The sequence below is a fragment of the Haliaeetus leucocephalus genome, unplaced genomic scaffold (genome assembly GCF_000737465.1).
Source record: "Haliaeetus leucocephalus isolate CR32 unplaced genomic scaffold, Haliaeetus_leucocephalus-4.0 Scaffold184, whole genome shotgun sequence".
Lineage (NCBI taxonomy): Eukaryota > Metazoa > Chordata > Aves > Accipitriformes > Accipitridae > Haliaeetus > Haliaeetus leucocephalus.
This window is the reverse complement of record NW_010972620.1, coordinates 3,354,486-3,377,695: the sequence shown is the minus strand read 5'-3', so window position 1 is coordinate 3,377,695 and position 23,210 is coordinate 3,354,486. Positions and strand designations below refer to the sequence as shown.

At 38.8% G+C, this 23,210-nt stretch overlaps 1 protein-coding gene across 1 annotated transcript in view; it reads right to left on the bottom strand.

The window, feature by feature from the left end:
* Positions 1-4,653: 4,653 nt before the first annotated feature.
* GFRA1 (GDNF family receptor alpha 1) overlaps positions 4,654-23,210 on the bottom strand; it is a 144,408-nt gene continuing 125,851 nt past the window's right edge. The window contains exons 8-9 of the mRNA XM_010564712.1: positions 7,782-7,838; positions 4,654-5,729 (exon numbers count right to left, since the gene is read on the bottom strand). Of these exons, the coding sequence (XP_010563014.1) occupies positions 5,568-5,729; positions 7,782-7,838 (219 nt within the window). The 3' untranslated portion in view covers positions 4,654-5,567. The remainder of the gene's footprint in view (positions 5,730-7,781; positions 7,839-23,210) is intronic.

The window sequence follows — 23,210 nt, the reverse complement described above, 5'->3', positions numbered from 1 at the left end:
GCTGGGCAGGGGGGGATTCAATGCTTTGGAGGATAGAAGTCCGTAAGAGGTCAATTATTGTGGTATTTTGGCAGGAGGCATTTGAAGAAAATTGCCCTTAAATCTGTGACTCATTTTCTCCTGGATTCTAGGAAATTCTCCTTTTGACAGATTAAAAAGTAGTGCAAAAGAATTAAAGTGTGTTGGAATACCTAAGAGCAGGGGGAAATGGGCTAAGGGGAACCCTTGCTGAAGTGGGATCGGGTTTGGCTGCTGTAATCTAGGCAGCAATTAGGTCTAAGTGTGTGCATGGCAAAGTTCGGCTATTGGCAAAGGTAAAAAAGCAGAAACTGCGGCTGCCCTGGTTAACTGTGCTCAGAGAACTTTAGTGAGCAGTCTAGATGGTACCAATTTATAATACCACAGTCTATATTGGTAAGAAATGCTACTGAGTAGGTGGTTGACCCTGTGATCTTTTAAACTTCAGATAATCTTTAGGCCCATCTTGAATTTGTTGCTCTGGCTTTTATAAATGATAAAAAGAGATGGAGCATCCAAGTAGGAGTTGCAGGACTTGGTTTCTGATTATCAATGTGACCTGATACATTAATATGTATCTGTTAAGCATAACTGTCCCCTGAAGGCAAACATACTCAGATGAAAAGAACACGGAACAAAAGTGTATGAAAGTCCAGATAATATTGAGTTAAAAATGGGAATTCACCACCCTCCCTGATTTTACCTTAAAAATGGACCCATCAAAATTTCCCAATGAAACTTCTTACTCTTCAAAAAAATACTGCTTAGTGAGACTTTATCTATTTGGCTGAAATTCTAACTGGAAAATACATTAGAAATATTTAAATATTTCTAAAAGATTGTGAGAGTTTAAAACTTTTTAACCCTTATTCAGTACCAAACTAAATTTTAAATTCCATCTGGGGAATAGCAGTATCATGTTTTAACTTGTTCTAGTCAAACCTGTGCTAAACAGATAGAATAGGAACTTGCAATTTCCTCCCACTGTAAAGGTGTTGGTCGTTCAGTAGATATATATTCCTGATCACATTTTTTTTTTCTCAGAAGCGAAGGCTGTAATTAAAAAAAAACAAACCAAACAATACTGAGGCAAATCTATAAAGTGGATTACTGTAGAGTATGGAGAAAATGACCTTCTGAAGTTAAAGGAGAAGCTGAAATAGCCAATAATTGAAATGTCATAGGAGGAACTGAGCTGTTAAGAAAAAGCAAATATTTAAAGATGAGAAATATTTAACAAGTCACTGGATTAATTTCTCTGCCAAGTTCATCAGAAGCAAATATATTTCTATTTGATGTCCCTGACATCAGGTAGAATCTGACTAACCCTATAGGCATAAAACAACCTTGGAGGCCTCTTTAGTCCAGAATAGTTTTAATGCAGAATTCCCATCAGTGAACACATATTTTTCAGTGAGGTAGATCCACCTTGGTGTTGAAGACAAACAACTGCATTTTATGAAAGAAAGTTATAACTGCTGTACAGATAACTGCTTATTCTTCCATCTTTTACTACTTGCTCTGAAGGATCTGCTGTTCTAGCAGAATCCAGCTCTTTTATTACAAGCTATGTAAGAGATACTCCTGTCACTTAACATACAGAAGATGTATGTCCCTTCAGGGAGCTGTTCTGAGTTTTGCTCTTCTCTTTCACTGGTTTCTCACCATCTCTCCTCCATGGAAATATCGTCGCGATTAAGCCAACAATCACAAATTAAAATCAGATTAAGATTTCAAGGTGATTCCTTCTCTGTTTTCTTCATCTCCAGCCTAATTGCACAGGCTTAGCAAAGGTGTATACTTTCATGTTTTCAGTCAAACTGCACCATCCCTCAAATTATGAACAGCCTCATATTCAAAAGATTGTGTCTTAGAGGGACATAATTTCATTTTAAAAAAAATGCTGGGAATAGGTCTCCAGACAGAGTCTGTCTATGCAATGCTTTGAAATGATTAAGAATTCCTATTCCTCCTAATTCTTCCTAATGACACAGTGGGAATGAAGCTGTTCAGTGGGAAGCGGGCAGTGCCCCAGTGAGGACGGATGGATGGCTCCTGCTCAGTGCTCGGTACCTCCCTCCCCATTCTCTGGAAGCAGCTGGGATCGCAGGGAGCCGAGTCAGTGAAACGAAGGCTGCGCTCCTCGTTACTGACCAAATCACTGCGCAGACACTCCTGTAGGACTGCTGCCCGTGGGTGGATGTCAGCGCCTGCACGAGGGCAGGGGAAAGCCTCAACTGCTATTATTTTAACTAATATCTAAAAGGTTCGTCTTCAGTGCCTTTTTCATTGGACTAGCTTGTGGAACCAATATCTGTGTCAACACTGCAAAACCTTAGCCCTGTATTTCAGTTCAGTCTGAATTTTATCTTTGTGCGTACTACTTTTAAGAAGAAACAAACATAATAATCCGGTTTTTTAACATGGCAGAGTATACACACTCCTAATAATACTAATGACAACATCTGTGCCATTACATTAAATGAAAAAGATGATTTGTGTATGTTTACAGTAGCCCATGATTTAATTTACACACAACTGAATTGGTTAAATTTACAATTTAAACAGTAGATCATCTGTATGTACATCTTGTAGTTGGACGATTCCTAGATTATTGTTATATTGATAAAATTAATGTATTAAAGGAATATATATGGCCCAGCCTAAGCTTGCTCATTAAAGACTCAACACATGGCATTTTATTGACTGAAAGGGAGGAAAATTAAACATTTTGCATACTTCAGTACTGTAGCAAATGACTGCATTGACAAGGTCACCATGCTAAATTGACATCATCCACACCACATCCAACTTCTAAAAACCCTCCAATATTTGCATGGTGATGCCTGTAAAAACCTCATCAAGTGCCAGACTCTTAAGATTTTTCTCCCTTCTTGCCTGTTTAATAAGCAGTTGTTTGGGTTTTTTTTATTAAGAATTCAGTATGCTTTTAATTTATACAGGAAAAAAAAGCTTGAGTGGTCTGATTTTTTTGGTGGTAACATGGCTTGCTTTATAAAACACCATTTCTTCCTCTACTACATGCATAATTGTATTTCCAAAGGTAACTCTCATTGAGTCAGCTAACTAGCAATTTCTTTTGTAATCAGAACCTAATTAGGTTGTTGTTTACAGTATAAGTGATCAATAGCTTTTATTGTGGATCACACAGTGTCAAAGCTCTAATAATTGGTATTAAATGTAACAGAGATACTGTAATCAAACCAAATATAAAGAAATCTTCAAAAAGTACGTACTATACTGGGAGGTTATTAAAATTCCCGATACTGCTTAAAATGTTTAATGTGCTGAATACAAATGATCTTTTAAAGAAAGCTTTGTGGATCAAAGATGAATTTAATAATTGTAATGTTTATGAATTTGTTTTGAAAATATTTTTAATTGGATAATGTCAGACTTTTGAATTATAATGCTATGTTCATTAGCATTTCAATAGGTTATATTATCAACTCCTTTTGACATAAAATAATTTGATTTATTTTTTAAATCATGAATCTCGTAATCTTTCTTCTGTTGTCACTAGTTTTCAATAATTTGATTAGCTTCTACAAGAGCAACAGGAACCACATGGGCTTTGCTGGTAATGATGTGCTATATATTTCTTCCGTGAAAGCAGCTTTGATGCCTTTGAAAGTTATTTGCAGTTTCTTATCAGTACAGAATTAAAGAGTAATATTGTCTAATTTGTTATGTTCAGTGGCACAGAGTATCCTAGAATTCTATCACACACACAGTGCTTTGAAACCCATGTTATTTGACCATAATCAAGAGTACATAAGTGAATTTCAGAATTTATGACACTGTTTGTTATTAGCTAAGAAAAAGATCAAAAGATGAACTTGTCAATAGGTTTAATAATCTCTTAGTAAGATGTGTATTCTGCACACTCCCAAACTTCATTGCCATTTATAAAACAGTAATTGTACTTTATAGTTGTATTGCAAATAACTGATCTGGACTTTTCAGAGCAGGCCTGGGCATAATTGTGTAAGTCTCAATGTAAATCTGTAAATTCAACATGATGAACTCCCTGCTTGGTAAAGTTATCTTCTACTTTCAATAGAAACAAAAACTGATTACTGTTGATCATTTAGACATAACTGCTTGTAACAGTCAACAAGCCATCACAGTAAGGTATAAAGACAGCCCTTAGGAGAAATGCTGCCTATTTGATGACATTTAAAGCTTTAAAGAATTCCTTCTAGATACCACAGAAAATCATCATGAGCCAGCACAGGCTGTCAATGTCACTGAATGAAAACCAAAGCGATCAAATCATGTATACTGGCAATATTGCCATCCAAACCATTAAAACAATTTATGGAACTGGTCTTGCAAACAGTTCATCATGTCAGCAATGCCAAGGTCTGCAGTATGAACTACCAGGGTGAGAAAAGCCTGTCACATAGGTGAGTGTGCATGATGCTGCCTTGTAATTGGAACAACCATCCTTTTGCGTTGATTTTAGCAGTCTAAGAAATAAAACACCGTTGAAATGATATCCTACTCCCTCTTTTCCCTCTACAATAGTGTGATAAAAGAAGTAAGGCATAAAGTTCCGGTAACTTTTTGAGCTGACGTTATCAGCTACGTATAAACAGATAATGCTGTTTTAGTAGAGCAAATAAATTGTATGTCATTTTTTATTAAACAAACAGTATAATAACTGGACTATATTATCACAATGGAAGCATAGAAGACCATAGACTGTACAGCTGAAACCCTGAAGCAAAATTTGTTTCTACTGCTTATCCTCAAATTTAAAGAAATGTATCTTTATCAAGTTTTCACAATGGCTGCTTCTTGTTAAAGAATCTTCACCTTTGTTAAGGCTAGATGATTATAATTAAAAGATAAATGTACTGTTAGAAAGTTATATGCCACACTATTTTTATGAGAATTTAACTGAAAGACATACATTATACCTGTATGCGAATTATAATGGCTTCTCAGGAGGGAACGCAGAATCACTTACAGTACATAAACATTTAAAGAGGAAAATGCTAATACACTGAAAGAGTTTAACATCAGTAGCAATTTATCAAATGAAGATGTTTCATAAAGTCCACTCTCTGGGAGAACATTCACCATTAGACAAAAGCCTGGCATCCTTGATAGTCTGAAGTTCAATCAATTTGACAACCAAAATCATTCAATGAGATAAATAGGATCTTAAGAAAACTGCCATCCTCCTTCTTGGGTAAAAGCCAGAATTAAAATAATAATTATTAAAATAATCCAACCAGGTCGCTTTACAGGCAAATTTACACACTGTCTCTTTAAAACACTGCATGCCCAAAAGCCTTTTGGGTTTGGAATGTAGCACTGCACCAAGTATTTCACAAAGCCTCTAAATATCACAAGAAGCTTTTTTAGAGAGAAAAAAAAAAAATTCCAGCTGACTGAAACTGTTCTAGCAGGAGTGCCTCAGCTTAGCTCCCAGACCTGGAATTCCAGATAAACAACAGAGGACAGGAAACAGATTTTTTTTTTTTTTTTTTTTTTTTACAAGTCCTTTTGAAATGCAGCTACAAGACGACTGATGAGCTTAGGGACAAACAGAGTGAGAGTGCAAGTGTCATCAGAGTGAGCGGTGTGCTTAGATAGAAGCTTCTAGGAAGAGCAAGCGAATTCTCCGAAGATATGTGACTGGTAGAGACTCCTGCTGTGTTGTCTTTCCCAATAGCATTCTGCAAGACACAATACTTTCCTTGGTCACCATTACACATTTTCTTTGCAAAAATTTTTAAATCTACATGATGAAGTTCATCTTTTGTTCACGTCCCACCCTCCACTGTTACCTGTATATCACTGTCACAGATTGAAAGATACAAAAGGCATAAAAACAGATGTCACAAGGATTTTAAAGTGAGTTTAAAGGATAAAAACTCCAGTACAGCACAATTCAAAAAAAAGAAGAAAGTATTAAAGAATCCCTGCTTTAGCAATGGTCCCATGTTTAAAACCTACCCTTGTTAAGTATGGCAATTTTTTTAGCGATCTGTGTTTATCATGCGAGTTTATTTTAAAAAGCAAATGTAGGTTGCACAGAGAAACTGCAACTTCTGCACAGTCAACAGAACAACTTTGTTTAAGAAGTTACTTCTGGATAACAATAAATAAAATCTAATCCATGAGATCAGAAAAGACAGAGTTTTCTAGCTTATGAAAAATTTCTTTCTAACGCCTTTTTTCCCTTGATTGCTGCATTACTTACATTCCTTGTCCTCTTTGCTACCAATAATTAAACAGTTTGTATATGTAAGTACAGATTGGCAGACTATAGTGAACTATTTAAGGAGGAGGTGTAGCAAGAATATGTCTCATTGTTATCATCCTCAGCAAAAAGAAAAGCCTAACAGGTATAATCACAGTAGTAGAACAATTTAGACCTGAAGGGACCTCTAAGGTCATTAAGTCCAACCTACTCCATGCAAAGTTGCTCAGACCCTGTCCACGCAGGATCTGAAAATCCCCAAGGACGCAGCTTCTACAGAACGGACAAGCCCTCCCCATCCTGGAGAGGCAATGGGCCAAGGCGCAAGCTAGAAGTACCCAGAAGATCAGTTATAAAGAACGAGTACAGAGCATCAGCATCCACAGGAATGACTGTCTACAGAGCCAGGGAGGCATTCATGGATAAATCTCTGTGCCATTCCCTCATTTCGGTATCACCTGCTAGGACGGGCTAACTGGAAGGCCTTGAGATGCAAACTGCTAGAAGTAGTAGAGGCATTAGAGGAATCATCATGATATGCTTTCCTATACTCAACCCTAGGCATCTGCTTTTTGGAAGCTGTCACAGAGTATGGGGTAAGATGGACCAGCAGTTCTTACGGTAAACTACAGTTACTAGGGCCTTCTTGTGTAAGGTCTTTTAGCTAGCACAAGATGTCGACAGATCTGTTAACATTACTGCATTGTTCCCTCACATGTTATTACATTCTAGTATCTACAGGAAATTCTCAATAGAACCTAAAGAATTGGGAATGAGCTATAAAACTGTCACCGTTTAGAAGAACTGGGCAAATCTGGAATGGTGAAGGAGAACCTGAAAGATACGGTCACATCCTTTTGGTGGCTTATGCCTGTACAGCTGGTCTTGCTCCAATGCCTAGGCTATGTGCTTCCACACTGTAAAAATTAATTTATGTACATCACTAATTATTAAGCTTCCTGAGAGACTCAGTACAAAGGATATGGACTGACGGACATGGAAACTGATGTAATGTTTACGTCTGAAAGGGGGCCTTGGAGGTCAGGCTGAGCAGACTACTCAAACAGCACTGGGAGGTTCGTGTCTCTTGGGGCTGTCAGTCTATCTCCTGATGTATGAGCATCACATCTCCTGATGTGAACATCATTTCATGCCCTAAATTGGTCATTTTTATTAGCCACAGAATGATGTCCAGTATATTTCTGTGTATTTGTTAAAAGCCATATCATCTTGTGTTCCTGCAGATTATTAACTAAGTATACTTGCAAGGTGCAATGGTAATTACCATGGGATCTGCCTAAACATGTGCTATACAGCTATTAAAATACAGTCATCAGAGGCCACTTTGAGCCCAGCTCCAGATTTCTGAGTAAGATCATTCTTTAATACATTATGGTAAGCAAACATAACAATACTAACAAGACTTTACTGTGAGGTAAACCCATTATAATCTCGACAGACTTTGAATGTTTTATATTATGGGGAGACACCTGTGCTGTGAAACATACAGGATCCGTACTCTTACCTCATTAAGACAGAGCTCTGTATCTACAGATTCATTGGATTTCCGCTTCTTCTGTGCCTATGAACAAATACAAAATTTATTCCCTGTACAATTTATACATACAGCAGCACAAAACAATTAGATAAATTTGCATGGGTTGTCATACTCCTATAATTTTGACAGTGATTTGCACATGATTAGCAAATAAACTCTCCAAATGTAACTGCATGTTTTCCAATAACATTCACATTCTGATTTGAATTTACAGCAAAACTTCAAATAGTCAGCTAAGGGTACTTAGTAATTACAATGATGAGTGCCATGAGCTGCAAAAAACATGTTATGTTCTGTGGCCCCTTAAAAATGGTGCCGGATGTTCATGAGAAGAAATGAAATATGACAGTTAATAATTACCATAATACCACTGCACATTAACATCTATCATATGCCTCAGTTTTAGGAAAATATACAACACAGGAGTATTTTATCCTTAATGATTCTTGCAATTTCTCCTTGTATTATCATGAAAATATAAATATAATTTTAATACATTGCATGGCTGCCACAAAGTCTCTTCTAGAAAGTTACAAAAAGAATCGTAGAGTTATAGAATGGTTTGGGTTGGAAGGGACCTTAAAGATCATCTAGTTTGAATGCCCCTGCCATGGGCAGGGACACCTTCCACTAGACCAGGTTGCCCAAAGCCCCATCCAGCCTGGCTTTGAACACTTCCAGGGATGGGGCAGCCACAGCTTCTCTGGGCAACCTGTTCCAGTGCCTCACCACCCTCACAGTGAAGAATTTCTTCCTAATACCTAATCTAAATCTGCCCTCCTTCAGTTTAAAACCGTTACCCCTCATCCTATCACTACGTGCCCTTGTAAAAAGTCCCTCCCCAGCTTTCTTGTAGGCTGCCTTTAGGTACTGGAAGGCTGCTGTAAGAACATTTAATGTCTTTTAAAATACATACCTGTAACTCAAATTCAGCTGTTTGTTTACATTGCATTCACTGATTATTATACATGGAATATTATTAAATGCAGGAATATTTTAGATAATCAAAGCCTAAAAAATGATCTGATATATCTTCGGCCATGTCTTATGATGAGCATCCATCTGTTGCTATTATGGTGTGCTCTCCACACTGACTCAAGTAAGAAACATTTCTGGTGGCAGCATCATACAAAATGAAAGCAGCAGTGTGCACTCTGTCTAGCATCATACGGTGTTTAGCATTTCCATTGCTCAAGTGAACATGACTGGGCTGGGAGTTTTCTGCTTTTCTATAATAGCAATAGCAATCTCCATGGTGCTGAAGATATTTTCAATAGATGGTGCTGTGGCTGATTTAAGTACTTCAGTGATTCTCAATATAATTTCTTTCTTCGTATATTCCAGAAACATAAACAGCACTCTTTCATAGGAGCTACCCATGTTAAACGTACGATCAAGTCTTATAACAGAAGACTTGGATTTACACACTGAAACTACTGACTGCACTGAGCACATCTGATACTTCCTGGAAGTTTTGTGGGACCTTGAATTTATTTCCTGCAAAAATGAGGATGTGAATCTCACTGTGTTGCATTAATTTTGCACTGCAGAATTCCACTGGTTTTGGCAGAGGTGGACTGGACTAAAGCTGATGTGAGGAAGTGCTGAGCATTCTGATTTTATACCCTCAAAAAATTCAGTTCCATGTATGGCTATTTTATTTTGTATCTGAGAGCCACTGGTGCTGCCTATGGATAGAAAATAGTCTTCGACCCAATTACTGATTTTAGAATCCAAATGAAGGAACTGAAGTTCTCATTAGGAAGCACATTCCCTGCTTTTCATGATACTTTTACATTTATAAATAGATATATTAGAGACAACTGAAAAACTAAAACAGCTGGGATATAAGAGAAAGACAGCTTAGCTATAGTAAGAATGCATACTATATATATGTTGATGGTTTTCAAATATATGACAAAATAATAGCTCAATTCATTAATAAACACCCTCTGTGAAATCTCTCTCTTACATACCCTTTCTTCTAATTAGTACCATTAAAGTGGTTATGGTAAGCATAAATTTAACTATCTAAATGGAAAAAGAAATGCCTGGAACTAAATTTGCTACAACAAGCCACACAGTGATGCCTTCCTGCTGCGTTTGCAGTGGTGGTGGTATTCACACAGGTTAGGAAACATCTTTTAATGGCAACTGGGTAGATATCAACTCCTAAATGGCTGGCTCCAAGGAGACAGGTAAAGGAGGAGAAACTGGATTTCAGTCCTGGTTTTCTTATACCCTAAACACCTATACTACATTGCGTTGAAATGTGAGGCTTCAGAGGAGGTATGGGTTGATGTTCAGATCTCAACAGCGTAAAGTCTAAGGACCAACAAGCCTCATATTTCTTAGTCATTCAGTGCTAAATTTCCTACTCCACACAAGCAACTGTCTATTGGAAACATTGTGCTTTGCTGCTTATGCCTGCTTTGGATTCATAACACTGTGCTAACTACAAGTCTACCCTTGGTAGTTTGTCTCAACACCAAAGTTAGAATTTATGTTCCTTCTGTACTGTGTTTCTCAAATGAGAAAAGATAAAAATATCATTATTTTGTCTATATGCAGTAAAGTCTTCCTTTACTTCATTCAGCCTGATAAACAATAGAGTGCAGCAGCTAAAACATATTTACCTTTGAGAACACTATTTTAAGGGTAAAATCAACAGCTAGAAACAAAATCAACTTCAAAAAGCTTTTCAATCATTTTGATCAATATTCCCTGGCTTTCATTTGGAAGGTAATACTTCTTTGTATCCATATACTTATTGTAGTCATTCTAACATCAACAACACTTATTCATTTGCATCCTCTATTATAAAGTCCTCCTTTCTTAGAACTGAAAAGTAATTTTAATAATCATGCAGGCTTTTCTCTTATCAAAACAGAAATGACAATATCTTCCATTTAAAAATAAGCAAAAATGCAACCTCTTTTGGTGGGGAGAAGGTGAAGGGAAAGAAAAAACTATCATTTTGAGGATGAGATAAGACATTATATGCCAAGTTTCAAATTGGAAGAGTACATTTTTACTGTTGAGTTATAAACCTGTAAAAACAGGTTATAATGGAAATGCTGGCATAGGCTGCACTACTATAATACAACAGTGCACCACTAAATCACAAGTAATAGAAAAAAACCTGACACAACTATTTGTTGAAGAGAGTGCTATAGACAGTATGTGCCCTTTAATTACAACCTAAGGGGAAAATTCTTCCTGCCCTACTCTTGGGCAGAAACAACTCTACGTGTAGCAGAACCACTGTATTTGTGCTACAGTGATTGAACACCGAGACTGGGAGACATACATTTGAATTATGAAGGATATCCTCAGTCATCAGATATGTACTTTATAACATCTTCCATTATCCTAAAAAACTAAATGATAGAAATGTTTACATTTCACATACACCTGCAGACAATTGTGACAGGGATTATCTACGCCATCAGCAAATATGGGAAATGAGAGCTGGTCATTATGCACGATGCCAAAGATTCATTGCCAACCCCCATCTCAGGTATCCTACATGCCTGACATACAGGCAAGAAGGTACCTTCAAAGATGCTAAAGTGCCTAATTCCACAGGAGTAAAATAGAACAGACAAATGGCTAATGAGTCTGTATTCAAACTTGTATTTTTTTTTAATTTTAATATAAAGTTCTTATCTGGTGACAAAAAGATCTACAGGAATTCTGTCATTAAACAAAAAACAAGCAGGGCTGGGCTGATAAAAATAATAATTAAAAAAACAGTGAAAGAAAAGCAGCTTAAAATAACTGGTTAAACATATGGAAAGAGGTATGAGATTTTTCTGCTGAGGTGAAATAGCATTTGCTAATGACTTATACACTCAGCTGTGACATGCCTCTGACTGTAAAACAAAGTTATGTAAGATGGGTTGACACTCACCCTGGCTTCGCAGGGAACTATAATTCAGTAATGTGTGCTACTCTGACGAAGCTGCCCCCATACTGCCAACAACCTTGCACTCACTTAAGCTTTTATATTCTGTAAAAATGAACATCTGCTTTTACAGAGAATCTTATCACTGTGGTAGCACAAGCAACAAATGATATTGGGAGATAATAATATTCATGCACCTCCTGATGAGCTTCAGTATCCTGTCCGTTAGTCACACCAGCCTTGTTTTGGTCTTTGCAACATTTAGCTTTTAATACTTGAACTAAAGTGTTGGACTGTGTCAAGGGCTGGTAAAGAAACCAAGTGCATGTCCAGAAAAGAAAAAACTCTCATGATCAGAAGCAAAATTTTATTTATTTCTTTCCTAAGAAGAAAGGCGAATCAGGAGCAGCAGAGGAGCTAGTGATTTTCTGAAAGGAGAAAGGAATATTGCTCATAGAGGTATTTCTCTTCCAGAGGACTCCGTGGACCTCCCTGTTTCCTTCTAATCCCAGTGCCTCCTAGATGACTTCAATCATATGTTCTTGCTCTGACACACCCTAACCTAGTCTCTTCTTGCCCTGCACCTAATAACCATCATAAGATCCTCCCAAACCTAGTAGCTCCCTGCTTCCCACTGCCCAAATCCCCCTACCGCCATCCTTTGCAGACACTACAGTGCTGAATTTATTCCTAGAAATGCTATCTTGCAGTTATGCATCCACTTTCTACAAATCATAGCACTACATGGTTAATAAATGCATTAAACACTGCAGTGGCATCTCACCAGGAGTCAGAACACACATTATTTATGGCTTGTCATCCAGCAATATTTTTATATATCCACTACAGCATGCTTATCTGCATTACAGCAAGGAAAAGGTCTGACTGGGGACAGCTCCAGAGGTGAGCTTTAATTTGGAGGGAGGGGAGAGAAGAAGCACTTAAAGGGAAATAAATGCATTGGACCTGAATGCAAACAGGCACAGAGTGGGTGTCCGAACTCAGAAACCAGTCCCTTGCTGTTAGCTACACGTTTTGGTCCTTATGTGCTTTATGGAACGTATTGCTTACATGTTACAGTGAGAGACAACAGAAGTTTCATTACGATAGGTATCTGTTATGTGGGTTGTTTCTTCAGCTAATTTTAATGAGTGTGCCTATGTCCTCTCCTGAGATGCCTGGTTAGTTATGCCCATATTAACAAGCCTTTCTGAAGAAGAGGGACAAATCTCCCAGAATACATCCTTCAAATGACCATGCTTCTGAAGTAGCTACAAAAAATGAGGGTGCTTGTTCTTTTTGTTCTCTCATGTTGATTAGAGAGATTTACTATGCAACTAACCTGTTTTTCGAACAGCAGGGTACAAACAATAAGCAGAGAAATATACAGACTCTAAAAATGCAATCAGTTTAACTCTTCTGCGCTCACTAAGCAGTATGTGCATCTATCACGATTGTCAATAGTATTTTCTTATTAGCACAGTAGTACTATGCCACGCTGGAGTATAAATTACTTTCAAAAGGGCAGATTAGCAAAGTGTGGGTCAGAGACACAGGCCACTAAAATAAGGATCCAATTCAGCACAGAGTAGTTTTGAAACCCATACCGTACAGCCAGAGTGCAAAGCTATTTAAACTATAAAAACAATCAACTTTGCGCAATCCTATAAAAAAGAAGTCAGATCTTTTTTTCTTTTTTTTTTTGTCCTCTGCTAAATCAGCCCTCAAGATGCAAGCTTGGGGCATGAAATTATCGGTCATCATTCTGCATAAAAGCACTACAGTTCTGTCATCCCACTTTGTAGAGTGAAGAAAGTACCTTTTAAAAACCAGCATTACCAAGACACTGCTGGCACTAGTCTCTAAAGCTATGTAGATAACACCCAGCATAGTAAGAATCAAATCGCAAGTTTTTTCAGCTGGGAGACATTAAAGAAAGCAAACCAATTATCCCCTTGTGCCCAAATATGCACTGGGGAAACACACACAGAGTTTTACAGGCTGGAGTGCACCGCAATGAACGGTTTACCAGCCAGTCCCTTCAGATCCCATCACCTCCCAGCACCAAGCTCCTGAGCCCCATAGCTTTGTACCTATCCTAAAATCACACAGTTTGTCCCCATTCTCCTACGGGGCTCTTGTCTTGCTTTCCCCTGCAGCTTTGCCCCAGCTGGGCAGGGTGGCAGACCCCAGGCAGTCCTGAGCACTGCAGGACGCCCCGAGTGCCTTCGGGCCCAGCCACCCTCCGGTTTCCCAGTTCAAGCATTCAGAAATCATGGGTCAGGCCCCATCCAAAACCAGCAGACAGCTGCTCAGTGGGCTACACCACGCAGTGACAGACCTACCTTCACAAAGCTCTGGCTTTCTTAAGGGAACACACATTGCATATAAAAAGTCCCCTTATCCCTCAGCATCAGTAGCTTGTTGCTGGTTTTGAGTACTTAAGCATCAGAAACAAGGCACAGAGGGACTACCTCAAAGCAGGGAGGTTCATTTTCTGATCAGGAAAGGCAAAAAGGGATGGTGGGTCTCCGGAGAACATTTCCAAGCATTCCTTCAGGAGGAAAGGGCGTTGAAAAGAAATCTTCACCCCAGGGCAGGCACGAGGAATCAATCCTGTGGGAAGAGGGGCTGGGACACATGTAGGTCCCTGTTCTGCTAAAGCCAGCTTTCCAGCTCTTTAGTCACCAACAAGGGAGCACTGCCCAGTCTCTTCTGGACAGGGCCAGGTGGGTTGGAAATGGTGTCTCTTCCCCAGACCACTGGGTAAGGATGGATCAAATTAGCTCTGCTCTAACAGGTGTCCAGTGCAGACACTTGGGTCTCTTGATAGCTGTAGCTAGAAACATACTTAGCAGCAGACAAGACTTCAGAAATCTGAGAAACAGGCCTATTAGTCAATAAAGTTCAATACAGGTAGAGGAAAATCTCCTCCCTCCAACCTCTTCAATCTTAAATTTGTAAGAAAATTTGACTGGGAGGGGTGGGGGAGGGGGTGAGTAATCTTCCCAAACAAGCAGAAACAAGGGTGGAAAGAAGGAAAGTTGACCCGTGCCATATGAATTACTGCTGGACCATTCCCAGATCCTTATGTTAGTAAAGAAGAGACCCAATTAAGCCCCATCTCTCACTGCACTTATATGGCAGGGACAATATGGCACAAAAACTGCCTAACAGCAATCTTAAAGGTTTTATAAAAAACAGATCCTATCAGAAACACCAAACTGATCAAACAGCTTACAAGGACCAGACACAGAGATCTTCAAATATTTATTTCAAGCAATTAGTTTCCCAGTGAGCACAGCACAAAATATGACACCCAGCCAAGACAACTGAACTGACTGACTTACCTTTCATGGCAGTACAGTAACTTGCTTACAATTTTGTTTTCGTGTTCAGTCATTCATTTATCTGAGTAAAATGAATTTCCATAGTCCTAGATTCTTCCTTCCTATTTTTAGGAGATATTATGCAATTCTCCTAATATGGTCTTTTTGTGGATTTGCCTTAAGCAAATATTTTTGCATTAGAAGGGCAGAGGAGAAAACAGAATACTAAAAAGCATAGATGGAGTAAGTTTTGTTAGGCTAATATCTCAGTGGCTTAGGCTGCCTAGGTTTTCTTTTTTTTTTTTTTTCCTCTAGTTATAAAACCGAACAGTCATGTAATCCAAAGTCAAGTTGTTTGGGATTTTATTATTAAAACCCATTTCCCTAGTGATTCATGGCAGCTATCAACCCAGTGCCATACATAGCAGTTACAGGTAGCATTTGGCTGTTGCGCACCGAAGAGCATTTAAAGAAAAGCAGCATGAACACAAAGCCATTACAATCCCAGTTAAAAGACATACTCAGCTTTTAATTTTGAACAAAGGTAAGCCACTGAAGAACTACAGATCCCACAACACTTCCCCAGGCTGGAGTGTGTGCCCGTGCGTGTCCAAATATGCAAACAAAGTTGTTCTGTTTGGCAGCCGGCGAAGTACCTACCTCCCCTATTAGACTGGGCTACGTGGTGCACTGGAGTGTGGTGTAAACACTCCTGAGCAGCTGTCAGCCACGGCTACTAGGGGACTAAAAGCAGCTCAGCCAGAACAGCCCAGGCCCGCGTTGCACTAATGAGCCTTGAAAAGAGGCACCATCCTAATGCAGCTACGGTGCCTCTACACTGTATCTCCCACCTCCAAGTGTGCCTTGGCTGGAGGGCGGCTGCGACATGCTGCTCTGCGCTAGGCAGGCAAGTCCTCCGTCACGCCGAGAAGATGACGGGACGGTGTGGGGCTGCGACTCTCTGCTAAGAACAACTTGGGGGAGCCTCCGAAGCTGAAAGCGGAGCTGCAGGGAGAGGGCTCAGTAGGGATGCTCACCGCATCGGTCGGCCTCATGAGACATCCAGCTCCCAGCTGTCAGTAGGTGGAAGAGATTAAGAAAACAAGGTCACGCGTTGCCTCCGCGCTCGGGCAGCAGGACCAGGGGTGGTGTCCTCTGGTTCTGCAGCTGGAAGGAAAGATCAGGCAAGCTTGCTTGAACACCAGTCTGCACGAGGCCTTGAGCGCTGAGCATTACAGGAAGCTTCCGTTCATGCTATGCCAACCTTAAGCAACTGATATTATTGCTGGTTTCTTGAGCACTGCATTCGCTCATGAATTTTAAAAGGGAAGGGAAGACACTGACCATGAACATCTGCTTTTGGTTAAATGACTAAAAACGTTCAAGACTTTTCACTTTGTTGACCATATGCGTATACGTGTGTGTTGTGAGTCCTGGCAAGGTTACGCCCAGAAGGAAAACACAGAAAGCCTTAAAAGGGTTTCGAAAACACTTCAGATAAAAAGTGACTTTGCTGTCATTACAGGGAGGCAAAAGCAAAGGCTGCAGATACTAAAGTGACCTTGCATGGAAAGGTAGAAGAAACTAGCCGCTTAGTTGAGCACCCATCATACAGCTAAGCCCTCCCCTCCTCAGTTTTGTTTGCACATTTTAAGCCCAATTTATTAGTTTCCTTACATCCACAGTTATGTGGCTATGCCTGTACCCAAGTACCATTAAATCATGACGTGATTTAGAGACTGTTTTTTTGCTTTTAAAGTAATTCAATCTTGAACAGCTGTGATTTGGACTAATGGGTGAATTTTGCATTTTTGGCACAATCTGCTCTCCAGAAGTGCCACTGAAATAAAAATTTAAAGCATTTTCTCCCTGTTCCTCTAATCCTGTGGCTGAATTCTGCAGGTGCACAGATGTATCCTCAGAACTGGCAGGGCTGAAATTTTAGTGAACTTGCTGCAGTACTTGCCTCAGTATCCATGTTCCTTTCTGGCACTGAAAATACCATTCAGAATAAAAATATCAGAGAGGGTTTTTTAAAATAATGCAGTCAAATTTACCAAGGTGAGTCTATAACAAAAACAAATTAGGGCATACTGTGGTTTTGACAGGCAGTTATTCCCCAATAATTCAGCCAGAGCCACACACATAACATGAAGAATATCACCCAAATAGTTAACATTTTGGCAAAGTTCAAAGTCACTGAACACATGATTTTTTTACTGCAAAATGTAAGACAACTTCAAGCATAGCTTCTACCTGTGTCTATAATAATCTGTTTTTATTTTCATTAGAATATATGCCTTTACACTTTTGCAGAAAGGCATTCAAGATCATTGTTAGTATTCCTGATTAATAAATTCTGATGGCATTTTAATTTCTAAAAGTGAATTAATATCACACAATTTTGATTGTTGGCATTGTATTTTCTACAACAAGCATATTTTTCAATGGATTTGCGTCATGACTGAAAAAAAATAAACATCCAGTTGGTCTTGTCCACAGATCTCCATTAGCTAAGCTAGACTTTGGCTTGTCCTGTCAGCTTCCTAAACGTTATTAAAAGACCCTTGCAGCATGGATCTTAAAACTCAATACTTGCGAGAGACTTTGATGTAGCATCCTACATTCATTCTTCCCCTGCTGAAGTGAGTGAAGGAGAGAAAAATCATCCCTTCTCAAAAATACTAGGAGTGAAATCCTAACACTAATTCTCTTTAATGGGTTATACTATAGTGGACTACACTTTAATGGATGATATTATAGTGGCCTTCTTCATATCCATTACTTACACATGAACGATGCTCTCACACACAACAGTTACACTGTAGTTAATGAAGCTATTCAAATAAGCAGAGAAACTCTCATGTAAGAGGAGTCTGCAGAATCATGACCTTATTTGAAAGGTGCCTTATTCTTTACTGCCCTGATCCCACTGCATCAACGGGAATTCTTCCACTGGCCAGGCAGCAGCAAGTGAAAATGAAAAGTAACTTCCTAATATCTTCTGTATATATGGCCTCAAATTTGCGCTCAGTTAGAAAGTACTGAGAAATCTTTTCAATCACTGAAACAATTTCTTAGACACAAAAATTATTGTCAATGTTAGACGTTTAGTAATTATAACCCTATTAAAACAAATCTGAGCCTATAATAACCAGATTAAGCAAATAATTATCAGATTATGCAAAACTGTATTCACAGGATATGATCCTGCTTTGTTTCATCACACAAATCATTCACAGAAGGACAGAAGGCTTACATTTATGTTTACATTTAATAAACCAGAAAATACAAATAGATGAATGCTAATAATGCAAGTAATGGAGATGAATAGGATCACTTTGGGTACATTTTGTAAGGTTTCCATACTAAACTGGAAGAAGCTTTTGAAGATTTATTGTGACTAGTTTGCCTACTTTTTGAAGTATTATGCTGTGGCAGACTGGATAGTTCAAGGGATTATTAATGGGATATACAGACTTATATTCCAAGGTAACTAGTTTAATCTAGCTCAGGTCAATACTGACAACTATTCTGTAGTATTTTTGAAATGAGGAGGCGGTTCTGGAGCACTTCTTCTCTTAAGAGGACAGGTTCAATGCACAAAAGTGGCACTAATTTGCACCTCAGGCAGTGCACTTCATCAAAGAGACTGAGGAATTAATGGGATATAGGTTTATAACATCACAAAGCACTCAGGATATTTCCCCATGCCCTTCATTTCCCTTTCTGTGAGATGAGCTGCTCTGTTAAAAAGGGACAGTCCTCCTGTATCCTCAGATTTTTCTAATTCCATTGCAAACCCTACAGGAAAAATCTTGAAGGTGCCCTATGCTACCAAATTTTAACATCCTTTAGTGGGACTCCAGAGAGGGATTAGAAGATTTCACCTAGAAAAACATCTTGAGAGTGCTATCTGAAGAGAATCGTGATTGATGACGGTTGGCAGCAAATATTTCCCTGAGTGCAGAACAGTTTTATTAATAGTTCTGGACTGAGCTGAGGCAAGTAGAAAACAGACCAAGTGAGGGGTGTTTTTTGTGATCTACCTACTCAGATGCATCTAATACTTGCAAGCACCAGCTTTGCCTTACTAGCAAGTCTCAGCGTCAATAAGTTGTCATCAAGTTTCCAGAGAGGAAGCATTCCAAAAAAATACATCCGAGTGTGTGTTGACTACAACAACAATATGGCTTCTTGTGTTACTCCTACCTCCAGACCAGTGGGTGGAAAGTCAGAACTAAGACAGCATTACTGGAGATGAGGGATGAGTATAATGCAGCTGCGTCTCCTGTATATTAACATATGTATATTGTATATGCAGGCTGCATATGCACACCAGCACTGATACTGCACTAGTGTATTGAGCTGTCCCAGTGAGATGTGAATTTAATGGGTTGAAGAGATGCCATGTTCAGTGGCCAAGATGGGATTAGCCTCTCTAGTACTTGAGAACAGCATCCTTAAAAGGGATCTGGGATATCACTATGCTGGTCACACTCAGTGGCCACATGAACAGCATGGGACATCGCATTTCTGATATGCTGTGCATGGATGAATGTAATTGCACTACAACAGGCTTTGTACGTAACAAAGGGCAGCAGATGATGAATGAGGACTTGCAGAGCATATATGAGCAGATGCGTCTCACTGGCTTGGAGATTATTTGGAGCTGCAGCTTTGCCAGTTGCTCTCTTTAAATGTTCATGAAACACCAGAGTCCAGTCCCCTGTTACACTAACATGAGCCAGCGTGACTTGTATTTTAGGGGCTGTCCCTGTGATGTGGACCCAGGGCATCGAGTTCAGCTCCCCAAGAGCAGAGCGCTCTCACTAAGGGCACTTACCAAAGAGTTGTACTGCTACTAAATACAACATTGTATCTGAGCCATCAGCCTGAAGGTGAAAAGCCTCTGCTTAATTAATGATTCCCAAGTATCCTCATTAAGCTGTTCTCTGGGTATAGACCGGGTGTGTTTTTTATCTAAACCTGTTCAGTTGTGCCTATAACAATCTGAATTTCTCATCTGCAAATAACCGTGACTGAATCCCTAGGAATAATCAGGAAATCTTAATCAAAAGCAATAAGGGTTAGGCCAACTCTTGATGAGAGCATGATTCTGCAAATAGTTGCACGACTTTGTCAAACTAATTAAGTTCAAAATCAGTATGAAAAAAGGGACAATTTTTCCTTCTGAATTTGCATTTGACTTCTGAAATTGTATACAGGCAGTTAGTTCCCTGCAAGAACAGATCCCTAAATTTGCCCTCAGAACCAGATAATTACAGTGCGTATGTGATCGAAGTGTGCAGAATAGCATACTGACATAGAATTCATTATATAATGGTCTTCAAGAATTTAACTCGGACCCATGCAACTGTTAATGCACTACTTTTTCTAGAGGAGGGCAAGCCACTGTAAAAAACATACTAAACACTGTTGGTCAGAAAAGTTCTGATCAAGCCACTTTCTTACATTTGTGCAGACACAAATTTAGGAACAGGTTTTCACGGATACTTGTAACTGCTTTGCTTTCATCCACGCACACTTAATTTATATGACCACTTATCCAACTCTCTGCACAAATTAGGTATTTATGACTCCAGGTAGCCATTTAGATCCAACCTGGTCTTAACTGCGATGTACATAACAAATTTGAATGCACACATTTCAAATCTGAGCATGAATTCAGTACATCGAAATGTTTATGTGCATGTGGTAATGCATATCTAGCCTTGAATTAGAGGCAACTTGAGGCTTCTGAAAATGTCAATCTGGAAAAATAAAGTAGTACCATGTAATGCAGTATTTAGTAAATTACTGCCCTGAATACTTAATTCTGTTTTAAGAAAGACATGAAGGAGGATAATCCTATAATTCTTTAGGACACATGCTGAGTGAACCTATGAAAAAATATCCTCCATTATGCACAACAGTCAGTCTGTTTACTTGTGTCTCACAGAAAGAGCTAGGCATGCAGGAGAGCTTAAGCTGAGGTGGGAATATTAGGCCAAGTCCACTGATTAGAACTATAATTTGTTGTGAAATAGTTAGGCTGTCCTCCAAAGTACAGACTAAAATAAATGTTTTGAACTCCTATTGATTTCAAAGGCAAGGAACTGAAATGGGTGACAGCATCTCACGTTCTGGAACTCAACAGCAAGTTGAAAAATGCTGTAGAGTAGAAGGTTTGAGAATAACATAGAAATCTATTATTCAGGTAAGGCAGCTGATTAGGAGTCATAGTGATAAAAAGTAAGTAGGAGATAAAGGGTGTGATTTATTTCCAGTATTTGATTACTAATGTACAGTGAAGACTAAAAGTAAAATGAACAGACAGGTTAAAAGCAGAACAAAAATATATTTATGTTCAGATGTTTTGTTATCATTAATGTTTTTTTATTAAGAGTATATGTTAGCCAATTTAGTTAAAAGACTGCGTTTCATTTTCTGTCCTATAAATTTGGTTTGACTACTTGAAAAATTTAGGCATGCTATGGAAAAGGTTCTGAATTTTAGCTCTTCAACAGTATATTATTTTTGCAGCTATGCTGCCTTGTCACCAATATATGATTTAGAATGATTACTTATTATTGTATTCTAATTTCCATTGGGCTTTTTTATATTTCATTTGCTGCTGGTTACAAGGAAGAAACTATTCCTAAAAAATCTTCTTCATTATTACTGAAATGCCTTTGATGATATCTGCCACACAATAGCTGTGAGCCTGGGTAGTTTATTTTTTAAGAACATTAGTTTATGGTTTACATAGAAATATCAAAGAATGATGTATACATATGTAAGGAGTAACTGATAATTACAATGTACACTTAAGGATAATTGTAATTTACACAGCTGTGGAGTTATTCCATTTTTACAAGTATATAAAGAAAAGCAGAATTTGATTAGGTCGTGCGATTGCCTCTTTACACTCAAAGGACTTTATATGCATAAACATACTTAATGTACTCGGGTTTGCTGTTGACAGAGGAAGGCAATGTATCCTCTTTACTCAAGGATAAGGAAGCAGGGTTGCCTCAGACATTTTTCCCAAGTCAAAATACAGACCTACTCCAATCTCTTAACTACGCCCCAGTATGGCCATAACGCCCAGCGCCTTCCCTTTCCCCCTTCCCCTTCTTCCAAGGCAGCCCAGCCAGTGATGGCATGGTGACTCCTCCTGTGCCATATGGGCTCAGCATCCCTCCAGCTCAGTCTTGTGCAGTCTTTTTCCCCCTGTATCTGCATTTAGCCATGACATCATTAGAGGGAATATAGAAAAATGTATACTGATAATTTCATACCAGAATAAGTCTATGGGGCAGTTGAGTGCCCAGATTACAGAATGGATCTGCAAGAAGAAAGGACAAAAAAAAAAAAAAGAGGAAGGGACAGATAGGAAAAGGATCAAAGACTAATGGCTAACTGGAAGTGAGGTTTCAACATGGTGTAGAAATGCCAGTAAATTGAGACTAATAGTCTAACAACTCACATCACATAAATAGGCAGAACTAGTCTTGGTTATCATTTCCTGAAGGGGAACTTTCCTCCATGATAAAATAGTGTATTTCTTGAATTTCTATTATTTCCAATAGGGAGGGTTTCCAAGAGTACAGGAAGGTATTTTAAAAGGATCTTTGTGTTTAGAGCTGGTATCCATGTATGAGTTTAAGGGAATCTATCTCTCTAAAAGCAGCGTGATTTTCTGTGCTGGTACTGCAGAGATGTTTAGACCTTCAGAGGAAAGGTTACAGTTCTGTGCTAGGGAAAGTAATGTTGCCATGAGACCAAGTGTAAGAGGATGAACAAAGCTGCCACATCCACTTCCACAATTGGCATGTTCTGCAAGGTGCGTAAAAGGAGAGAATATGGTAAATGTCTTCAAGCCCATTTTCATCCAGTGGGTAACATCAGCTTATCCTTCCTATTTTTCTGAGCATTGGAGTACTCAAATTCATACACCTTCCTCACATGCTTTAACTCTACTATATTCTTCATAATGATTCAGCTAAAACCAGCAACAAAAGCAATCTGAACACTTGAAACGACTAAGAAATAGATAAGAAAGCATGTGCACAAGGCTCCTGAGGCTTGTGGAGAATGCTATTTCCCTGAAAGCGGCTCAGGACCTACCACAACAGGGCAGTGGCTTCTGTATAT